General features: G+C 40.3%; 1 protein-coding gene across 3 annotated transcripts in view; it reads left to right on the forward strand.

The window, feature by feature from the left end:
- pcbp4 (poly(rC) binding protein 4) overlaps positions 1 to 23,414 on the forward strand; it is a 181,772-nt gene that overhangs the window by 115,778 nt on the left and 42,580 nt on the right. For all 3 annotated transcript variants that reach the window (XM_039770815.1, XM_039770813.1, XM_039770814.1), the window contains 4 exons: positions 7,485 to 7,517; positions 8,970 to 9,086; positions 15,485 to 15,616; positions 18,730 to 18,858. In XM_039770815.1, coding sequence (XP_039626749.1) covers positions 7,485 to 7,517; positions 8,970 to 9,086; positions 15,485 to 15,616; positions 18,730 to 18,858 — 411 coding nt within the window. The remainder of the gene's footprint in view (positions 1 to 7,484; positions 7,518 to 8,969; positions 9,087 to 15,484; positions 15,617 to 18,729; positions 18,859 to 23,414) is intronic.

Consider the following 23,414-nt stretch of genomic DNA (forward strand, 5'->3'; position numbering starts at 1 on the left):
ATAGATAGATAGATAGATATTTATTTTTATTTTTAAAACCAAACTTTATTGAATAAACACAGGAATAAATACACAAAAAAACACAGTAAACTCAAAAACTTAAGTCTTACAAAAAACCACGTACACACATTCCTAATGATGATTATTCACTTTTAAACCATTACATATTCATATTGTTCTTGGAATATATATTTATTTAATCCCTCCCATTGTTTCCACCCTCCAATCCCACTTATTCTTAATTTATCAACCCAATTTATAAAGGAGTAAAACACCAAACTCAGAGCACAAATTGCAAATTATCTTCATCACATACACAAAGCACATTATTCACACACCACATTTCCTTAAACTTTGCTAAATTATTTGTGGACTTATAAAAATTAAAATCCACTAATATCCTACTTTCACATACTTTTCTAAAAAGACAACAACATTTTCATTTCCTCTCCCAGTAATCTTGTTTTTACGGGTCTTCCATATTGACAGTTTTGCTTGCCCGATAATAAAATTAATTAAGTTCATAGTTTCTCTGGTGTGTTTTGTAATTCTAACCCCAAACACAAACACCGTGCCATTATACGGGACCCCCAGCCCTTCTACTATTCTTTCAATTTTACTAAAAAAGGTCTGGAGCCTCTCACAATACATAAAAGCATGAAAGACACTTTCCCTCAGACCACAAAAAGGGCAGCAATCCGAGACCCCCGGACATATAATCGATAAGAAGGAGTTCACCGCTAGTATCCCATGTACCAACCTCCACTGCAGGTCTCCCACCCTACTGGCCAATGGCGGCTTGTACAACGACCTCCATGCAGGGTTCAGTCCTGAGGGGCTCCAAGCTTGTCTCTCCAAGGTGTGTCGTGTCTTGTGTCCTCAGCTGCTCCAGGTTGTTCACCTTCACACAAATCCTGTACAGCTGTTTCCCGGCACTGTAGGTAGAGATAACGCCTCTAGAGAACTTAAGGCTAAAACATTAGTCTCACCATCCCTCAGTTCAACAGCCGGAGACACAGTAAGTGTTGGAAAAGGCGTTTCGTCAATTGGCTTCAGTTGTGATAAGAAAATTCCGTGCAGGAGTGTCATGGATTCCCTGTCCATTGATGATTGTACCTGCCACAGAAACTTCTCCATTAAGCGGACTGAGTGCACTCCTGTCTCCACTGCTACCACTTGTGCACTTTTCCAAGTGTAATTTTCCCAGTCAATTATGTCCTTTATCGTGGTTATTCCATGTATTATGAAATGATTAATAAAGTTTTCAGAAATTCCTGTAGCAGTGCCAACAGCAGGATTGTAGAACAGTGGTTCATGAAGGACCCAAAATGTGGAGAGGTCATCACAGTCCTTTTTTATCGCCAGTAGTTGCCATGCTGCTAAAAGGCTTTTATAAAACTCTGGCACCTGTAAAGTCTTGATCTTATCCAAGTGGCACAGCAGTAAACTTTTCCCAAGTCCCATATGCCTGGCCTGTTTAAAGAAGAGTACGGCTAAGTTCATCCACTGGCTCTGCTCAACAGGATACAACAGTTTTTGAATGGTCTGAAGGCGGAAAGCAGCAATCCTGCTGGTAATGTCAATAAGTCCTTGTCCGCCTTCATCCAATGGTAAAATAGAACGCCCTTCTCTATCCAATGGGTACCAGTCCAAAAGAAATCTATGATCGCCTTCTGTATCTGCTGAACAAGCAAAGGTGGAGGTTGTAGACAAATACATTTATGCCACAGGCTGGAGGTCACCAGGTTATTAATGACCAGCATCCGTCCTCTATAGGATAACTGAGGGAGTATCCACTTCCACTTGGCAAGCCGAGCTGTAACCTTGTCCAACAGACCCTCCCAGTTCTTTTGGATGTAGTGGTCATCTCCAAGATGGACTCCCAGGTACAGGAAGCCTCCAGTTGTCCACTGCAGACCTCCTTCCAGTCGAGGAGGACTACATCCTGTCCAGTTCCCCACCAGCACTGCACTACTTTTGTTCCAATTCACTTTAGCCGACGATGCTTTACTGTAATTCCGTAGACCTTGTGTTAATTCGCCTAAATCCTTCTGGCTTGTGATGACTACAGCAAGATCATCTGCATAAGCAGTGACTTTCACAGGGTCCATGTTGCAGTTGGGGATGGAGAGACCAGTCAGCACCTTCCTCAGGTGCACCAGGAAAGGCTCCAGCGCCAGAGCATATAACATGCCGGACAAAGAGCAGCCCTGTCTGACTCCTCTTCTGACACTGAAAGGCGCGCACAAGCCACCATTGATCTTTATGATACCAGAAATGTCACTATAAAGTAAGCGAATATATTTAATAAAAGACCCCCCAAACCCAAACGCCTTCATGGCATTCCATAAAATGAGTGACTGACCCTGTCAAAAGCTTTTTCCTGGTCAAGAAAAATAAGACCAGTCTGAAAACCAAACAGTTCTGCAGCAGCCAAAATGTCCCGAATTAAAAAAATGTTATTAAAGATGGACCTGCCAGCCACGCAGTAATTCTGATCAGGATGCACCACTCTCCCTAAAACTTGGACCATCCTGTTGGCTAAGGCTTTAGAGAGAACTTTATAATCAGCGCATAAGAGAGATACAGGCCGCCAGTTCTTAATGAGACACAAGTCTCCCTTCTTCGCAGCAGCGTGATCACGGCTCTCGGCAGCTCTGTGGTAACAAGCCAGTCTTAAAACTCCACGGAACACTCCAATAAGTCCAGGCCGATGACATCCCAGAACTCTTTATAAAACTCCACTGGTATTCCATCGATTCCAGGGACCTTCCCTGTTTTCAGCTGTCCCAGGGCTGTGGTGAGTTCTGCAAAGGTCACCTCTCTATTTAGCTCTGCCACATCTGCATTGGGCAGCTGCGGTAAGTCCTGCAAAAAGGCCTGTTGGTGTTCACTGCCACCATCACCATCTGCAGCAAACAGAAGTTCATAAAATTCGCGGACCACCTGCCTTATTTCACTGGGCTCTTGTGTCTCTCTGCCATCGGGTGTTCTTATGCAATGTAAGATTTTACTCTGCGAGTTTTTTTTCTCTAAACCAAAAAAGTATTGAGTTGGTGCATCCATCTCAGTCAGTCGTTGAAAGCGGGCCCTCACTAAAGCCCCCTGAGCTCTGGTCTCAAGCAGGTGGGCCAACCCCAGTTTAGCAGAAGTCAGGCTCGCCTGAAGCTGCTCATTTGGACCCTTCTCTAGAAGCTGTTGAAATTCAGCTATTTTAATTTCTAAAGCTGCCATTTCTGACCGCAATACTCGGGTGACATTTCTGGTATACTCCTGACACAAGGCCCGGATGTGACTCTTCCCAACCTCCCACCACTGTTGTAAGCTGGTGAACTCCTTCTTCATAGCCTTCCAGCCTCCCCAGAAATGAACAAATAACTCTTTAAAGTTCTGATCTTTAAGGAGGAGTGTGTTAAAATGCCAGTATGGACTACGGGGTCTGTAAGTGTTACAAATAAGTGTACAACACACCAAACTGTGATCAGAGAATCCAGTAGGCACAATAGAGCACACCTTAAATAAGCCTAACAGGTGCTTAAAACTATAAAAATGATCGAGTCTTGCCATTGAGATCGTATTTCCACTCGTCCGCCCCCAGGTGTATTGCCGACAGGCCCCATTTTGCCCTCCACACATCTTCCAGCCCAAAGTCCTTAATTATTTTACCTAAAGCTCGTGCTGAGCAAGGGTGCGGTTCCAGTCCGTTATTTCTGTCCATTCTGGTATCAAGTGTACAATTAAAATCCCCTCCTAACACCACCACTTCTTCAGGGTCACACTTAGATAAAAGATCTCCTAACTTATTAAAGAAGTGGAGCCTCTCCTCACCCTCATTCGGGGCGTACACATTAATGAAAGTGACGACACTGCCATGAAATTTCACCGTCACTTTCAGGAGTCGCCCTTTCACCAGCTCCTCAGTACTACAGACTTCTACTTGAAGCCCCCAAGAAATAAAACAGCCACTCCAGCACTAACATTTGTCCCATTACTAAAAAAATGTCCCCTTCCAATCCTGCTCCACTCCCACTGATTGTGCTCATCAATGTGGGTTTCTTGTAGAAAGGTGACATTCAAGTCTTTTGTCTGATAAAATCAAACAATGCGACCCTCTTATCTGGACTTCTCCCACCGTTAATATTTAGGGTTCCTATGTGCACACTTGCCATGGTAACAGAATATATAGATAAACACACAATAAAACACAGGGACCACCACAAAGACTGTGGAGTGGATTTAACAGGGGACTTAGCCATTAGGTGGTGTTTAGATTGGACTGTTTTCTCAGTTTACTTGTTAAATTCTTTAGCCTCACTAGTTCTTTAACATCAAACATTGCGGAGGCTGCTTTGTCTCGTCGCAACCCGCGGACAGACGATAGAAAGAGGTCAATGTCAGGGAAAAATTCGGCCACATCCACCCCCTTTTTTCCGGCGGTATTCACCAAAAACTCTTTAACACTTTGAGCGCTGTAACCCCCCCTGGCTTTTAACTCTGGGGGCTCCGAGGCAGCAGACCCATCGGAGATATTACCGTCGTCATGCTCTTCCCCGACACTTCCCGCATTTGAGACGTTATCGGCCGTCTCCGCGAAGACGGAAAATCCTCCTGACAAGGACCATAGGCGGATCCTCTCCAACGACCCCGAGCCCTGACTTAAAACAATTTTCTTTCGTGCCCGATCTTCTCTTTCTCCTTGCCTTTTCTGAGCAGGACGTTTAAATTCACTTTTTTCCTCTGTCTCGTTGCTGCCTCCCTCGTCCATATCAATGTCTCCCCACACACTTTCTGCTGCAGCGCTGTTTGATCTACCGTTTCACTACCGCCTTCATTCGGCTCATCTCTGGGAGGCACTTGATTCTCCTGCCCTTCAGCTCTAGTAGCATTTTTATTCTTATCACCTTGCGCCTCTGCGCCATCAGCCACAATTTCGTGATCTTCCACTTTCTGCCCCTCTATTTCTGTGTTTGTACGGCCAGTTTTCTTGCTCCCTTGCTGTCTCTCAGGACACTGTTTAATTAAATGAGCTTCACTCCCGCACCCAAAACATTTCATTTCGTTAGAAGTGACGAAAATCACATAATCGAAACCGTCCACTCTAAACTTCATTGCCACATTTAATTCGTCATCCATTCTATTTAAAACCATAAAACTTGTCGTCTAAATGACAAGACATGTTTTAAATCTGGCGATTTACACCCTAAAGGAATGTGCCGAATTTTCGATACCAGACGCCCATGCCGCTCCAACTCCTTTGCTATAGTTTCATTTTTGAGAAAGGCGGCGCATTTGAAATTGTTACTCTACGGGACGGGACGGCTAAAGGGGAAACCTGTACAAAGGAGCCATTAATAATGACCCCCTTCTCAACTACTGTGGACTAAATCCACAGAGCTCAAAAAAACCACGATATTCCCGCTCATTCGTGAAGCTGACTTAATATTGTCACATCCGACCACTTCGCCTACCGCCAAAACCCCCGCCTCTAAAGGAACAAACTCCTCTGAAATAAGTTTAATCCCATGGCGGCGGCTCAAACGCTCAAGATTAGCAGCCATTGCGGCTGCCGTGGCCTAAGCCACTCAGTACAAAAACAAGTGTAGCTGTTTTCACCAAAGAAAAGATAGAAATAAGAAACTAGAAAATTAGAAGAAAAAGAATCACCACACTCACCTCAGCGTCCACCACCAGTTCCACTCGCTCACACTCGAGACAACCACCCAGCATGCACAGCGACAGCAAGAACAGGAAGGAGATAGATAGATAGATAGATAGATAGATAGATAGATGTGAAAGGCACTATAAAACAGATGGATAGATAGATAGATAGATAGATAGATAGATAGATAGATAGATAGATGAAAGGCACTATAAAATAGATAGATAGATAGATAGATAGATAGATTGATAGATAGATAGATAGATAGATAGATAGATAGATAGATAGATAGATAGATAGATAGATAGATAGATAGATAGTATAGTAGGCAGGATAGATAGATAGATAGATAGATAGATAGATAGATAGATAGATAGATAGATAGATAGATTTTAGCATAGTAGGTAGCATAGGATAGATAGATAGATAGATAGATAGATAGATAGATAGATAGATAGATAGATAGATAGATAGTGTCATTCATATCTTTCTATCTAACAGATAGATAGAAACCTAAGCTATTTAAATAAACAAACAAATAAGTAAAAAATAAATAATTATCATAGTATAATATTTATTTATTTACATACTCACACACTATGGTCTGAACATACACCAGAATGACAAAAAGGAAGAAAATTTAAAAAGAAAAGAATTTTTCGGACTTGGCAGGCCCAATGGGGTGGCACAGTGGCGCAGTGGTGGTGCTGCTGTCTCGCAGTAAGGAGACCTGGATTTGCTTCCCGGGTCCTCCCTGCATGGAGTTTGCATGCTCTCCTCGAATCTGCATGGGTTTTCTCCGAGTGTTCCAGTTTCCTCCCACAGTCTAAAGACATGTAGGTTTGGTTCATTGGTGATCCTAAATTGTCCCTAGTATGCACCGCTCTCTAATTATAGACTCCATATCCAGTGCTCAACAAGTCCTTCTCCAGCCTTGTTTCTCTTAAGATGCACCACTCCAGCAGGTTTTAACTGGGTAACCCACAGGTCTTTTAGTGTAACCCCTGACTTAGTGGAACGGGTTATGACTTCCTTTAATCCCTGCCTTTCTAATAAAATGCAGATCCTTGAATAGGGAGTTTCCGTTTATGATGAGCGTAGCCCCTCAGTCTGCATCATCAAGTGAATATTCAGTACCTTAGACTGGCATCAACTCCTTCATAATACACACACACACACACACACACACACACATATAATACATATAGTGGTTGTCCAAGGGAATTGAGGGATTGAGATACAAGATAAATGTAGGGGTGCCAACTCGGTCATCCCCATTTACTTCTACTGTCCACTAATACCAGCGCACAATGATGCAATAACAAACAAAAAAATAATAATTTGACTGTTTGGAATAAACCCCACTAAATATTGTATTAGTTCATCCTCAATACATGACTATTGATGTCTGGGAAACGGTTAACATCAAGGCTGTGGGCACCTGGGTGCCACTAGAAGTAGTAGTCATAATGTCACGTGTATAGAAGACAGGGAAATTATCATTTGTGGGTCCAAAAAACCATGCAACACCTCAACACTCTCCAGAACCATAACAAGCAAAAATATATTCAAATGCAAAACTTCATTTTATTTAATAGCAAACATAAATCACTTACCTCAAATCAGTTGTACAGCCGGCTATGCTATGGAGTTTTCCTCAGGGTCTTTCCACAAGGCTTCAGGAAGTGGGACCCCAGAAACCAGAGTCAGCATTGTATCCTTGTCACTAGAATCTAGCACAAGGAATTCTTACATTCTTAAAAGAAAGTTGAGACAAGCTTACAAGTCTCCAATAATGTTTTTGATGTTTTTTTTTTTTCCACAGAAAGGAGAAACGGTGAAAAGAATTAGAGAAGAGGTAAGTATGTTTTCTAAATGTATAAAATGTTCATTTTTTATATAGCACCTATCAGAAAGCATTTTACAAGAAATACAGTAAATGGGGTCCATTAAATCAATACATTTTTAATCTGCCTTTCCAATTGAGCATTGTACAAAAAGTTTAAGAAAAACGCTCCATTATTATAATATATTTCATTAGACATTGTTTTAAACAGGCAAAATAGTAATTGCAATCATAACACAAGCAAATTAGATTCTTTCAGGTAAGACTGGAGGCACCAGTTCATCAGAAGGCTCAAACGTGCACACACCTATGAAGAAAATTTAAAGCCACCAATTCACCTAACACACACAACTTTTTTATTAATATTATTATTACTACTACTATTACTACTAGTAATAATATTAATAATAAAAGTAATTCTATACATTTATTTAGTGCTTTATTCACTTCTAAAAGAGCTTCAGTGAGTGGGGTGCCACTTCAATCACCACTAATGTACATCCACCTGAATGATGAGATGGCAACCGTTTTGTGCCAGTACACTTACCACACATTAGCTGCTAGGTGGTGAGGTGCAGAGAGATAGCCAGATAGAGACAGGGGGTGAATAGGGGGCCATAATGATCAGGCCATGTGGGGATAATTTAGCCTTTGACACCGGGATACACCCTGCTGTTTACAAAGGATTCACAGGAATATATTATGACCGCAGAGAATTAGGACCTTGGTGCCATTTTTACGGCAGTATCCCTGTCACTGCACTGGAGCATTGGTATCCACGTTCAGACAACAGGGTAAGCGCCCACTGCTGGCCTCACCAACACCTCTTCCAGCAGCAACCCAAGCTTTTTCTGGTTGGTCTCCCATCCAAGTACTGGCTGGGCCTGAACGTGCTTAGTTTCAGGTGGATGACCTCTTCTGAAGTGCATGTGGTATGGCTGCTGGAATTGCTCTATATTATGTATTGTGTCTTAACAATCTGATAAAAATGTTTACTAAAATATCCAATTAAGCCTTTACCTGCAGTGGATTTCATTTCATTTTCAGACCCTTTCCTTTTTGCACACTTTATTGTCTTGTGGATTTACTTTTAAATTGATAAATTTACAAATTTGGCCATTATATCCACACTCAGTGGCCCAAAATGACAAAGTGAAGACATGTTTTCAGAAAGGCTTTGCAAAATTATTAAAAATCAAAAACTGAAATTTCTCCTTCCTATATGTATTCTGTTGTTTTGCTCTGGCACTCCAATTTTTTTTTTTTTTTTGGTCACGTGTATTACTGAAAGACACATGTCTACTGCAAAGTTGTCTCTAATGTCCAATACCCAGATTGTCTCTGTCAAATTCTGCATTGTTTCTATAAAATATACAGTTGAATTTGGCCTTTTTAAGTGGGGAGGGCCAAGATGATAATTAGCTGTGAGCAACTACACCTAATTGGCAAAGGTTTGTTTTGCAGAGCAGTGCACGCATCAACATCTCCGAGGGGTCTTGTCCGGAGCGAATCATCACAATCACTGGATCAACAGATGCTGTTTTCAGAGCTTTCACCATGATCACACTCAAACTGCAAGAAGTAAGTGTGTGAGGTGCTTAGCAGGCACTTGGGGCCACCACAGATTTGTGTGACTGTTTGCTGTCCCCACCTACTATTTTAAACCAACAGTTTTCTTTTTATACCCCCTCCTGCTGTGTTGTGGGTTCATGAAATGAGATTATATGGGCCAAATAGTCCAGTGGTCTACTGTCACCCTGTTTTTTGAATGGTAGAATATAAGAATACATCTACATGTCCGCTGGTCCTGGTATTAAATATTATATGTATACCTTAAATACTGTGATAATGATGTTATCATGATATTAATGATATTTGTGTCATTTTGTGTTAAATGGATACTTTGATAATGATATTAATATAAAATAATATTAATGATATCAATATACTTCAATATCAGTATTAATGATATCAATCATTCTTGTTAACTGAATACTTTGGTAATTATATTATCATATTAATGATATTTTTATTTTGTGTTAACTGAATACTATAATGATATAATATTAATGATATTAGGGAAATTTTGTGCTACCCGAATACTTTGGTAACGATTTGTCATGATATTAGTGGTATCAGTGTAATTTATTGTTAACTATATACACTCACCTAAAGGATTATTAGGAACACCTGTTCAATTTCTCATTAATGCAAACATCTAATCAACCAATCACATGGCAGTTGCTTCAATGCATTTAGGGGTGTGGTCCTGGTCAAGACAATCTCCTGAACTCCAAACTGAATGTCAGAATGGCAAAGAAAGGTGATTTAAGCAATTTTGAGGGTGGCATGGTTGTTGGTGCCAGACGGGCCGGTCTGAGTATTTCACAATCTGCTCAGTTACTGGGATTTTCACGCACAACCATTTCTAGGGTTTACAAAGAATGGTGTGAAAAGGGAAAAACATCCAGTATGCGGCAGTCCTGTAAGTGAAAATGCCTTGTTGATGCTAGAGGTCAGAGGAGAATGGGCCGACTGATTCAAGCTGATAGAAGAGCAACTTTGACTGAAATAACCACTCGTTACAACCGAGGTATGCAGCAAAGCATTTGTGAAGCCACAACACGCACAAACCTTGAGGCGGATGGGCTATTACCGCAGAAGACCCCACCGGGTACCACTCATCTCCACTCCACCCCACAGTCACCAGATCTCAACCCAATAGAGCATATTTGGGATGTGGTGGAACAGGAGCTTCGTGCCCTGGATGTGCATCCCACAAATCTCCATCAACTGCAAGATGCTATCCTATCAAAATGGGCCAACATTTCTAAAGAATGCTTTCAGCACCTTGTTGAATCAATGCCACGTAGAATTAAGGCAGTTCTGAAGGCGAAAGGGGGTCAAACACCGTATTAGTATGGTGTTCCTAATAATCCTTTAGGTGAGTGTACTTTTGTAATGGTATTCTCATGATATTAATGATGTTTTTTAATAATACTATTTTAGTAATTATATTATTATGCTATTAATGATGTTGGTAATGGTAACATGGTTAATGGTGTAATTGTTTGTGTATTAAATACCATGATAATGATATTATCACGATATTAATAATATTACTGATAATGTAATTGTCTGTGTATTGAATACTGTAATTATGACATAAGTATGACATTAATGATTCTGTTAATAGTATACAGTAATTGTGTGCATTAAATGCCATGGTAATAATTTTTAATAATAATAATAATAATAAAATATATATTTTATATACTTTGTTAACCCCAAGAGGAAATGATCTTTTCTGGGGGTAAGAGTACAGGGTCAGTCATTATTCAGCACCCCTGAAGCAATTTTTAGGTTAAGAGCCTTACTCAAGGGCCCAACAGAACCAGCAACCTTCTAGATACAGTAGCAGCACAGAGTCACAGTTCCGCCTTTTTATAATCATTATCATGATTGGTTATTTTTTGTTGTTAACTTGTCATGTTTTGTCAGAAATTACATCTCTTTATCTGTTTTTGAGGTTAGTCTAGTTATTTTGATGTTTGCTTTATTTTCTCTGGTGTTTTTCTTTCCCATAATGCCATGGGAAGCATGCTTTTGTGTAGTTTTGTTTGTTAGTTGCCATGTCATCGCCAGCGATGACATCAGAGGTCACAAACAAAGTGATATGAGGAGTCATGGGGTATAAACGTTGATACATGAGGTCACCTCATTGTCCAAGTTTAGTAATTGTCCAAAAGAAAATAACAAAGTTTGTTTGTGTGTTTCACGTGCTTAGGTCTTCCTTCACTTCTGGTTTTTGACTATGAGTCTGGGTTATGCTTTGGGCTTTAATGCTTAGTGTTTTGATCTTTTGGTTTCGACAATTGCTTTGCTATTCAACTCCTGTTCATCTCCCAGTCCGTTCATTTCCTCGGTAACATAACAGGCATGCTATTAATATTTCTGATTATATTTTGTCTGAACTGTATAGCATAGTAATGGCAATGTTATGATACTAATAATGTTATTAATATTATCAATATCAGCTACTGTGGTAATGATATTATTATTATTATTATTATTATTATTATTATTATATTAATAATATCATTAATATCACAATAGAATAAGCATATCAATGATATTCATTTAAGAATGTCCTCATGGGGTGGTAAGGCAATGTAGTGTTTAGCACTGCTGTCTGACTTCTCCTGAGACCCGAGTTTGGATCTTGGCCCAGCCACCACCTTTGTGGAGTCTGCACTTTTTACACAGATCTGTGCGAGTTTTCTCGGGGTATTTTAGTTTTTTTGGCATTTCTCAAAGACATGCATGTTAAGCTAATTGGTGTTTCTAATTGGGCCCAGTGTGAGTAACAGTGGGTGTAAGTGTGATGGATTCATATCCTGCTCAGGGCTTTTACATCTCCTGATGATGCTTGGACAGGCTCGAGCTTACAGTGGAAAAGATTTGACTAGAAAATGAATGGAATGATTAATGGACTTTCTTTTCACCTCACATTTCATACACTGCTAGTATCTGCTTTGTGAATATATTTTTGGTTGTGCTACCTAGCTAATCTGTGAACCTTTAAATGAACAGGCAAGGTCAGACAGTGGATAAGTGGATGGATGGACTGATTCTTCTACTGCCGTAACTGCTTGAATGGGGCATTTGAGGAAAATAGAAAAGCTCTTTTTCAGTTTTAGCTTAACAACTAAATGTCATGAGCCTCCATTATAAGAAAATGTCAAATTTCACACACCTCATGCTGTAAAATGTATTTCCTAATACTTCTGTGGCAGTGCACAAGCTGACATTATAAGTCAAAAGACAATCCTGGAAGGGGTACTAGTCCATCATGGAGAGCACTTAGACACAGACTCTATTAATAAGCCCATTTATGAAATCTGTTCCTAATCCAGATATTTTTATCTGCCTTATTGTTGGTATATTTATTTTTCATTTTGATACTGAGGTTTTCCGTGTCAGGTTTAGAAGGTACACCATAAAGGGAGGACAGGACCTTCACTGACCGGTCTGGATGAGGCTCTTCCAGTGCAAACTCCCAGCTATCAACAATAGGCTTTGACCTTACTAGACCCAAACAATGGAGATATTGAATTAGAGTTTAAAAATAAAGTTAAATGTTCCAAAATGCCTCATAAGAGAAATAAATGATAAAATAAAAACTCTGGGTTGTGACTTAAAGGCAACACAACACCTTTATAAATTAAAAGTATTCTTTTAACAGAAAAGGAATAACAAAAGGGTCCCCAAAAGAGTTGTTAAAAGGAAATCCTAAGGGAAGCAAATCTCAATACACTTATCCAGAAATCATAATCTATAAAATGTAGCAAAATAATCAAGGAACTGGCAACAGGCAAAGAAATGGAAGTACTCAGGAACACCCCAAATCAGGGGTCGCCAACTCAGGTCCTGGAGGACCACCGTGGCTGCAGGTTTTCATTCTAACCCCTTTTCTTAATGAGTGACCTGTTTTTGCTGCTAATTAGCTTCTTTTGAATTCATTTTAATTGATTTGCTCTTGAAGACTCAGACCCCTTAATTTGTAATTTATTCCTTAATTAGCAGCCAAACAATAATGAGATTTAAAATGAGCCAAAACAACTGCTGGTGACCATCATACAATATCTGAATATAAAGAAAGATGAAGGTCTCAGGAATGGCGATCTTCTGAGGTCCCCAAAACATTTTACCAGCACTCTTAGAAAGAGAAAATCAACTATTTTGGAAATGTCTGCTAATGCACCACAAGAACAGCAACAAGCCACAAAATTAAAGAATTGGTTTAATTAACAACAAGAATTGGGACCTCATTAAGTAACTGGTTAGAGTGAAATTGTTTGGAGTTTGATGCCCTCACTTAGTTGGTCTTCTATTGGCTCCCTCACTTCACATTTCATTTCTCTTTTGGGTGCCATTTAAGGAAAGAAATGAAACAATTCAGAGGAACGATGGAGAAATTCAGTGGAGCAAATCTTAAAAAAGCAAACAATTAAAATGAATTCACAAGACGTTAATTAGCAGCACAAACAGGGCACTCATTAGAATGAAAACCTGCAGCCATGGTGGTCCCCAAGTACAAATTAACTTGTGCAGCCTGGATTCTTCTGGGGTATGATGTGTCAAGCTTCATTTTTTTCTGCAGAACCCCTGAGTTCTGTCAGGTTGAGTGGAGGCCATCAGTGGACAGCTATTTTCAGTTCTCGCCAGAGATTTTTGATTGGATTCAAGTCAGAGCTCGGGCTGAGCCACTCAAGAACATCGACAGAGTTGTTCCTAAGCCACTTGAGTCTTTGTTGCCTTTGCTTTGTACTTAGTGTCATCGTCCTAATGGAATAGATAGATAGATAGATAGATAGATAGATAGATAGATAGATAGATAGATAGATAGATAGATAGATATTTTATTAATCCCAAGGGGAAATTCACATCATTCAGAAGCAGCATACTGATACAAAAAACAATATTAAATTAAAGAGTGATAATAATGCAGGTAAACAGACAATAACTTTGTATAATGTTAACGTCTACCCCCCTGGGTGGAATTGAAGAGTCACATAGTGTGGAGTCTCCTCAGTCTGTCAGTGGAGCAGGACGGTGACAGCAGTCTTTTGCTGAAGCTGCCCCTCTGTCTGGAGATGATCCTGTTCAGTGGATGCAGTGGATTCTCCATGATTGACAGGAGCCTGCTCAGCGCCCGTCGCTCTGCCACAGATATCAAACTGTCCAGCTCCATGTCTACAATAGAGCCTGCCTTTCTCACCAGTTTGTTCAGGCGTGAGGCGCCTCTCTTCTTTATGCTGCCCCCCCAGCACACCACCATGTAGAAGAGGGCGCTCACCACAACCATCTGATAGAACATCTGCAGCATCTTATTACTTCTAAGGAAGTATAGTCGGCTCTGTCCTCTCTTACACAGAGCATCAGTATTGGCAGTCCAGTCCAATTTATCATCCAGCTGCACTCCCAGGTATTTATAGGTCTGTACCCTCTGCACACAGTCAGTGTGTTTGGTTTAATTAACAACAAGAATTGGCACCTCATTAAGTAACTGGTTAGAGTGAAATTGTTTGGAGTTTGATGCCCTCACTTAGTTGGTCTTCTGTTGGCTCCCTCACTTCACATTTCATTTCTCTTTTGGGTGCCATTTAAGGAAAGAAATGAAACAATTCAGAGGAACGATGGAGAAAATCTGTGGAGCAAATCTTAAAAAAGCAAACAATTAAAATGAAATCACAAGACGTTAATTAGCAGCACAAACAGGGCACTCATTAGAATGAAAACCTGCAGTCACGGTGGTCCACCAGGACCAGACTTGGCAACCCCTGACTTCAATGAAAACACTGCTAAGGCCTTTACAGCAGTGATGTCAGGGTGGCCCCGCCTCTTGAGGTACCACCCACAAAGCATAAGAAATGTCTGCATATTTAAGGAGACATAAATAACATAAACAGATGAAACAAAAATTGAAATACTAACTGGGGACAAAATCCTGCCTGAAACTCATCACTGACTATTGTTATATTTATAAAATAATTTTTATTTTAGTGAGGCACATCCTTGGACCACTGAGGTGGGCTGGCGCCCTGCCCGGGGTTCGTTTCCTGCCTTGCACACCGTGTTGGCTGGGATTGGCTCCAGCAGACCGCCGTGACCCTGTAATTAGGATACAGCGGGTTGGATAATGGATGGATGGACATCCTTGGACAAGCATTGTTTGTGAAGGGTGTACACTTGATTAATGCAACAACAACTGTAAATTGGCATGGTATTACTTAAAGTGAGTGTACTCTGTGTGGAAATGCAAGTTACCCCTTTGTGACCCAGAGCTCAGTAAGCAGGTTAGTAATGCATCCTTTGGGTGGATAGTTAACTTAGAGAAATTAATTAAGCCTCTGTTACATTAATGGTCACTGCCTTTACTGATCTTTCCATTTTGTATTCCCAATTTGATCATACAGGATCTCAGTACACTGGTATCTAATGGCACAGTTACCAGTACACCACCAGTGACTCTGCGACTAGTCATCCCTGCCAGTCAGTGTGGCTCATTAATCGGAAAAGGCGGCTCCAAGATCAAAGAAATCAGAGAGGTCAGTACATCTCTGTTTACTTATTTACCTTTTTAATAGTGTACTTGTATTGATCACTTTCCTGAAATGTTCTTATCATTTTATAGAAAAGTAGTTGAGAATGTATTGATTTTATTTATATGAAGTATTTTTTACCTCACTGTTATCAATCAATAAATAGATCACTTGATCAATAAATCATTCTGTATTTTCCACAATGCTCATCATACAATACACCACCACAAGGTGCTCTACAAAGAAAACAAGAAAACATTTCAAAGTCAAAACTTTAAATGCAACAAGTCTGAAGACGGGGTAAGACATAAGTAAGAGTGGACAGTAAACTGGAGAAGTTGGTCAGAGTAAGATGGCAATAGTGTCTGAACAGAATGAGTGCAGTTATTAGAGAGGAATCAAGTCCTTGATGGAGCTTAATGAACAGACCTAGGCAGAGATGTCGATGCATACCAGCCCCTCCCCAGCATTATCCCTCCTTCTGAAGCTATAATGTCCCCCTGTGGAATTCATTCTTGAAAAATTCCAAGAGACCACCCTTAACCCTCCTGAATAAGAATGCACCATAACAATGTTTGGTGAACTCCACATGTCTTAAAGTGCATTGTTTGGACTTTGCAGCCCTGAAAAAATACCCTTAGAGGGACATGCTGACCATCAAATAACACACAGGTGCACGCCTTAGTATGCGTAGAAGGTTTCATGTTTTGGGGCCCATGACAGCACAGCTGTGCTGCTGAGAGTCAGGGCAGACAGACAAAAGTCATCCAAACATTGAAGTTTTCTCTGCATGTGTTACATTTTTGGATAGAGTTCAGCTGTTTTTCGTGGCATGTTTTACACAAATTGTTTATGTTGTTTTTGTCATCTTAATGACACAGTAGAACATTGGATCCTGAAAAAGATGAGAAGAGCTAATCCGTTTAAGAGATGAGTCAAGTACAAATCACAGTTGTCTGGGGCATAATGTATTTTATTTTTATTTTATTAATTTTGCTACATGTTCATTTTATAAAACTATTAATGAGAAACTTTATAACCTTTCCATGAAAATAAAGAGTAAACTAAACATATTAAATGTATAACATTTTCAGCAGTTTATACAATTAACTATAGTGAAAAGTCATCATCACATCACAGCTCGGAGAATTCAGGTAGCTTTGTTGTTTCTGAAATGTCCAACTTGTAGCCCAGAGTATACAGGGCATTCACATGGAATTTCCAACTCCAAACTGTCCGTGCGATAGCATGTGAATGCAGCATTATGAAGGCCTGTGTCTGGAGGGCCTGCCTCTTTAGGTTCGAATATAAAAGACAAAAATCTTAGAACACGGGAAAAGTATTAACTGAATGAAAAACATAAATACATCAACATCTATACACAAAATACCTCTTAAGGAGTAATAACCTACAACAAGAAGAAAGACAAAAACATTTTAAAAGCATAATTTACAAAGCAAAACACAAAGTACAATAAAAGAAAGAAATAAAAAGAAAAAAGACCCGTTTGTTTTCCAAAATGCAGCACAGAACTGGCCACAAACTCAAGACACAGGGTTTATTTATTTTTTGGACAAAAAAAGGCCAGACTGAAAAAAATATCACTTTTAAGATTTTTCTGTTTTTAGAGATCAAATATTCATTTTAGGAGTTTTTAAGGCTCCCCGTAATGATTATGAGATTTATTTGTGGAAATTCCATTCACGTAAAGAGTTAAATAATCTTTTGGACTATTTCTTCTGCTATTTCTTCTCTCATGATTGCTGCTCTGTTTGGTATCCCATCATTAGGACTGCTTCATGCGTTGCTAGGGGTGTATCCTTGGAGTTTGTGACTTTTAAGTAATAGCAAGACAGGATAACAATTTATCTAGGAATTTACTGCCTCATCTTTTTTGATCTGGGAGGAGCAATCGAAACAGGCAGCCAAACCACTAGGGACAAATCGAGAGACGAAGTCAAAGGCAAAAAGTTACAAACCGAGATGAAGTCTAGCACTAGGCCGACCTAATTAAAGTGACTTACTCCACTAACAGTGTTTGTTTTGATTTTTGAATACAACCGAGGGATTAACGTGTAGCTAGATTTATATTTCAGGGCCACTGACGTAGAACACGTGAAGAATGAAATCACACGACGTAAATCCTGTTTGCGATTTAAAATGAAACATCCAATTAAAAAATAAACAAAGCCAAAATAGTAGAAATGCTTCAGAAAAAAAAAGAACCTTCTTAATGATAAAAAATTGTACACCGGCGCAACGTAAAACTGATTACTATGACTTAATACTTCAATGAGGGACTGACTCCACAAAGCCCATTTTACTATAGGACAGTATCTTTGCTGCAAAGTTTGGGGCTGCAGTCCCTGAGGATCTATTTTAAGTGTGGTTTACATTAAGAAATACCTGTATTATAATAATTCAAACTATTCATTAAAGATCTTAATCATTAATATTTACAAGATAATATTTATATAAATATAATATAATATAAAAAAAAGATAGAGAATCGAGCCTGGGTTGAGACCTTGGTTGTATCATAAAAGCTGCACAATAAACTTGGTTTGATCATTTTTTGAAGCGGTTTAGCATGTTGCTTACCATAACAAACCCCATGTTGCATACCATAAAACAACTGATCTATCGATCATCTGAAGAACTCAGCAAGACTTGAAGTTCAAAAAATCAATTGATTGTTCCCTTAGTCGCCAAGCAGACTGGAAATCAGGAAGAAGTGTAAGGCCAAGTAATCTCTAAAGCTTCAGCAGTGTAAGATTACCAAAACTTGTCACTCTGTTCAGCAGGCCAGCTGACATGGTAAGGGCATAGTGACTGGCATTTGCATAATTCAGATTATGTTGACCTCTTTTGTAAGCCGCTTTGGATAAGAGCTTCTGCTAAGCAAACAAATGCAAATGTAAATGTAAAGGTTGAAGTGTAATCAACTGTTTAGACCTAATGGGGCAGAAAGGAAAGAAAACTTGACCAGAGTGGATGCTAGGCCATTAACATGCAAGTATTGCTGGGCCCTTCATTCCATTGTGTTCTTGCCATCTTCATAGTGCCACTGCACCACAGTGAAATTATATTTTTTGCTGATACTGTACTTCCTCTTTCAGAGCACAGGCGCTCAAGTCCAAGTGGCCGGAGACTTGCTGCCTAACTCTACAGAGCGAGGAGTGACGATATCGGGAACACCAGATGCCATCATACAATGTGTTAAGCAGATCTGCGCTGTCATTCTGGAGGTAAAGGTTCACATATTGGACGGATTTCATTCGATTACAAGCATAGTTAGTGTAAGAGCCAAACCTAGGAAGTTAATGTTAACGGTTAATTCACACAAGTGTTTGCTTAATCTGAAAAGAATGTAGGTTTTATAAATCTACCTAGATAACGGAAGATCCAGTTTTGCTTTTATAAGCTAACTTGTTAATGGAATATTCTTAATATTCTGCTCTATTTCTGGTGCAACAATAGAATTATCTCGGCTTGTTAGATGGTCAGTTAGATAGAAATGAACTGTGTCCACACTGCAACATTTAAATTTAAAAAACATTGACGTCAGTTTCATTTTCACCTTTCGTCCACACTACCCTGGACACTTCTGAAAATGCTCTCTACAGGTGTATACTTTTGAAAATCCTTGCCAGGGATTTCATTGTGGACGGGCATACTGTAAATGCAGATTTTTCAAAAGCGGAGACTCTAATCATCCTTTGATTTGTTCTTGCTTATTTTGTGGCCCTTCACTAATTGGATCCTGATTATTACAATGTCTCATTCCCCGGTCGGTCACCCTCCTCAGATGAAAATCATATTCCAACATAGTGGGCGTAGAGGAGTTTCTTTCCATGGCACGTGTTGTGCTAATTTCCTGTGTGCATCTAAATTGCATTTTTTACAGTTTGAATACTGTATACTTGTGCAAAAAGCAAATAATTTTTCAGTTGCTAAATTTTTGCGATAAATCTTGTGGTTGGCCGTGTTACCGTTACAGTGAAAAATTCAGAGCCCTTTGAAAATTAGATTGTAAATAACTCAGTTGACAGCCTCTTATCAATGTGTATTACTTAACCTCGATCTATTCAGTTGCTATTAGGGGAGACCTAAAAATAACAAGAATTTTTTTCTGGGGGTTAGTTCTGACATTTGCCGCTAGGTGCGTGTACTAGACTGCCCTCTGTATCATTTGGCCAAGCGGCATCCTTGAATTGTTCAAGCGATTACATGGCACAGTTTGGAGAAAACGACCCAAATTCTGGCAATCAGGCGAGTGGCTTCTGCATCATGTCACACAGCATTGAGTGTGCGGAAGTGACAATGGTCCCCGCTCCCCAGTATCCGGACCTTGTACTCTGTGATTTTTTCTTATTTCCATGAATGAAGTGAGACCTTAAAGGAAAGGGTTTTCAGGATGTAGAGGAGATCATTTTAAAAAGTTTCAGTACAGTTTTGAACAATGGAAAAAGTGGTGGCACAAGTGTATTGTGTCTCAGGGAGAGTTTTATGAGGGTGATTACATTTTGGAAATGTTCTGAGAAATATATGATTTTTTGTTTTAATTCTCATTATTTTTGGGCCCCCTCTTGTATGTTGCACCCTTGCTAAAAAAACTATTAAATTCTTATTTTCCCTCATCAAATAATACCTAATACCTCAAAATAACAAATCAAAAACAGGATTTTGCAAACATATTTGAAATTAAAAGGCTAAACTGTCCCATTGACACAAGTATTCGGACCCTTTGCTCAGCACAGTTGAAGCCCCTTTGGCAGTGATTCCAGCCTGGATTCTTCTGGGGTATGATGTGTCAAGTGTCATTTTTCTCTGCAGAACCCCTGAGTTCTGTCAGGTTGAGTGGAGGCCATCAGTGGACAGCTATTTTCAGTTCTCGCCAGAGATTTTTGATTGGATTCAAGTCAGAGCTCGGGCTGAGCCACTCAAGAACATCGACAGAGTTGTTCCTAAGACACTCGAGTCTTTGTTGCCTTTGCTTTGTACTTAGTGTCATCGTCCTAATGGAATAGATAGATAGATAGATAGATAGATAGATAGATAGATAGATAGATAGATAGATAGATAGATAGATAGATAGATAGATACTTTATTAATCCCAAGGGGAAATTCACATACTCCAGCAGCAACATACTGATAAAGAACAATATTAAATTAAAGAGTGATAACAATGAAGGTATAAAAGACAGATAATAATTTTGTATAATGTTAACGTTAACACCCCCAGGTGGAATTGAAGAGTCGCATAGTGTCGGGGAGGAATGATCTCCTCAGTCTGTCAGTGGAGCAGGACGGTGACAGCAGTCTGTCACTGAAGCTGCTCCTTTGTCTGGAGATGATCCTGTTCAGTGGATGCAGTGGATTCTCCATGATTGACAGGAACCTGCTCAGCGCCCGTCTATCTGCCACGGTTGTTAAACTGTCCAGCTTCATTCCTACAATAGAGCCTGCCATCCTCACAAGTTTGTCCAGGTGTGAGGCGTCCTTCTTCTTTATGCTGCCTCCCCAGCACACCACCACGTAGAAGAGGGCGCTCGCCACAACCGTCTGGTAGAACATCTGCAGCATCTTATTGCAGATCTTGAAGGACGCCAGCTTTCTAAGGAAGTATAGTCAGCTCTGTCCTCTCTTGCACAGAGCATCAGTATTGGCAGTCCAGTCCAATTTATCATCCAGCTGCACTCCCAGGTATTTATAGGTCTGTACCCTCTGCACAGTCACCCCTGATGATTACGGGGTCCATGAGGGGCCTGGTCCTCCTAAAATCCACCACCAGCTCCATGGTTTTGCTGGTGTTCAGGTGTAAGTGGTTTGAGTCACACCATTTAACAAAGTCCTTGATTAGGTTCCTATACTCCTCCTCCTGCCCACTCCAGATGCAGCCCACGATCGCAGTGACGTCAGTGAACTTTTGCACATGGCAGGACTCCGAGTCATATTGGAAGTCTGATGTATGTTGGCTGAACAGGACCGGAGGAAGCACAGTCCCCTGCAGCACCCCTGTGTTGCTGACCACAATGTCAGACCTGCAGTTCCTGAGATGCACATACTGAGGTCTGTCTGTAAGATAGTCCACAATCCATGCCACCAGGTGTGAATCTACTCCCATCTCTGTCAGCTTGTGCCTAAGGAGCAGAGGTTGGATGGTGCTGAATGTAAACCTTCGCCCCCATGTGATGTCCAGAGTGCTCTGGAGAAAGCTTTTGTTAAGGATATCTTTGTACTTTGCTCTGTTAAACTTTTTCTGCACCTTGTCTAGTCTCCCAGTCCCTGCTGCTGAAACACAACCCCACAGCATGATGCTGTCTCCACCACACATCTCTTTTAGAATGAGTGATGAGTGGTTTCCATGGGTGATAAGTGGTTTCCATGATTTCCTCCTGACATTACGCTAATCTTGGTTTCATCAAGCCATAGAATTTTGTTTCTGTGGCTTTTTGTTGAGCCTTTTAGGCACCTTTTTTACAAACATCAACTTGTTAATGGAAAATTTTTAATAGTCTGCTGTATTTCTGGTGCAACAATAGAATTATCTCAGCTTGTTATATGGTCAGTTAGATAGAAATGAACTGTTATGCCCCATCCATACTGCTACATTTACATTTAAAAAAACATTGACATTAGTCTCAATTTTCATCTTTCATCCACACTACCCTGGAAACTTCTGAAACTGCTCTTCAGAGGTGTATACTTTTGAAAGCTTCCGCCTAGCATGATGCTGTCTCCACCATGCATCTCTATTAGAATGATATTGCACGGGAGATGAGTGGTTGCCATTATGCTAATCTTGGTGTCATCAACCCATAGAATTTTGTTTCTGTGGCTTTTTTTTTGAGTCTTTTAGGGGCCTTTTTTGCAAATGTCAATCAGACTTCCATGTGTCTTTTACAAAGTCACTCTGTCATAAATTCTAGATTAGTGGAGTATTGTAATGATGGTTGTCCTTCCCACTTGGAAGTTTCTCCCATTTCTATTCTGGTTCTTCAACTGGCAGGGAAAACATGAAGGTTGGTGGCAGGATTGGCACTCAAGCCATTGTAAAAAAACTCACACTGTTCCATTCCATTTGAACTAGCGTGGTGTTGAGGTGTCACCCGTCTCACAGCTGCTGGGTGTGACTGGGTATCAGTACATGCTCTCAACCTCTCCTCTCTCTATCTGGAATTCAGCCACAGTGACCACTTGGTTCTTGGTCACCCCTCTTCCCATGGCCCTTCTCCCACAGTTGCTCAGTTTGGCCTAGTGGCAAGCTCTAGGAAGAGTCGTGGTTGTTTTCAACTTCTTCCATTTAAGGATCAAGGATGCGGTAGGAATTTATATGGAGATCTGCATCTCAACACGTTCCTGCCTCTAAGCTCTGCAGGCAATTCCTTCAACCTCCTGGCTTGGTTTCTGATGTGGGACCCTCTATAGACAGGTGCGTTGCCTTTTCTAATTAGGTCCATTCAATTGAATTGACCACAGGTGGACCCCAACCAGGGTGTAGAAACATCTGAACGATGATCAGTAGAATGGGACGCATCTGAGACAGATTTCCAGTGTCATAGCAAATGGGCAAAATGATTGTATCAATGTGATATCTCAGCTTTTCATTTTTACTAAATTTGCAAAACTTTGGTGTCATAATCTCTCCGAATCCACTAATATTGTATTTGGTGGACTCCCAGATGGGTTTAAAGTGGAGAAGGACAAACAAACTGTAATGGCCTTTAAGTCACTATTAGCACGTAGACTTATCTTGCCCAAATGGAAGAATCCTAGCCCACCTCTGTTACGTCAGTGGGTA

Source organism: Polypterus senegalus, chromosome 12, assembly GCF_016835505.1.
Source record: "Polypterus senegalus isolate Bchr_013 chromosome 12, ASM1683550v1, whole genome shotgun sequence".
In the NCBI taxonomy this organism is placed as follows: domain Eukaryota; kingdom Metazoa; phylum Chordata; class Cladistia; order Polypteriformes; family Polypteridae; genus Polypterus; species Polypterus senegalus.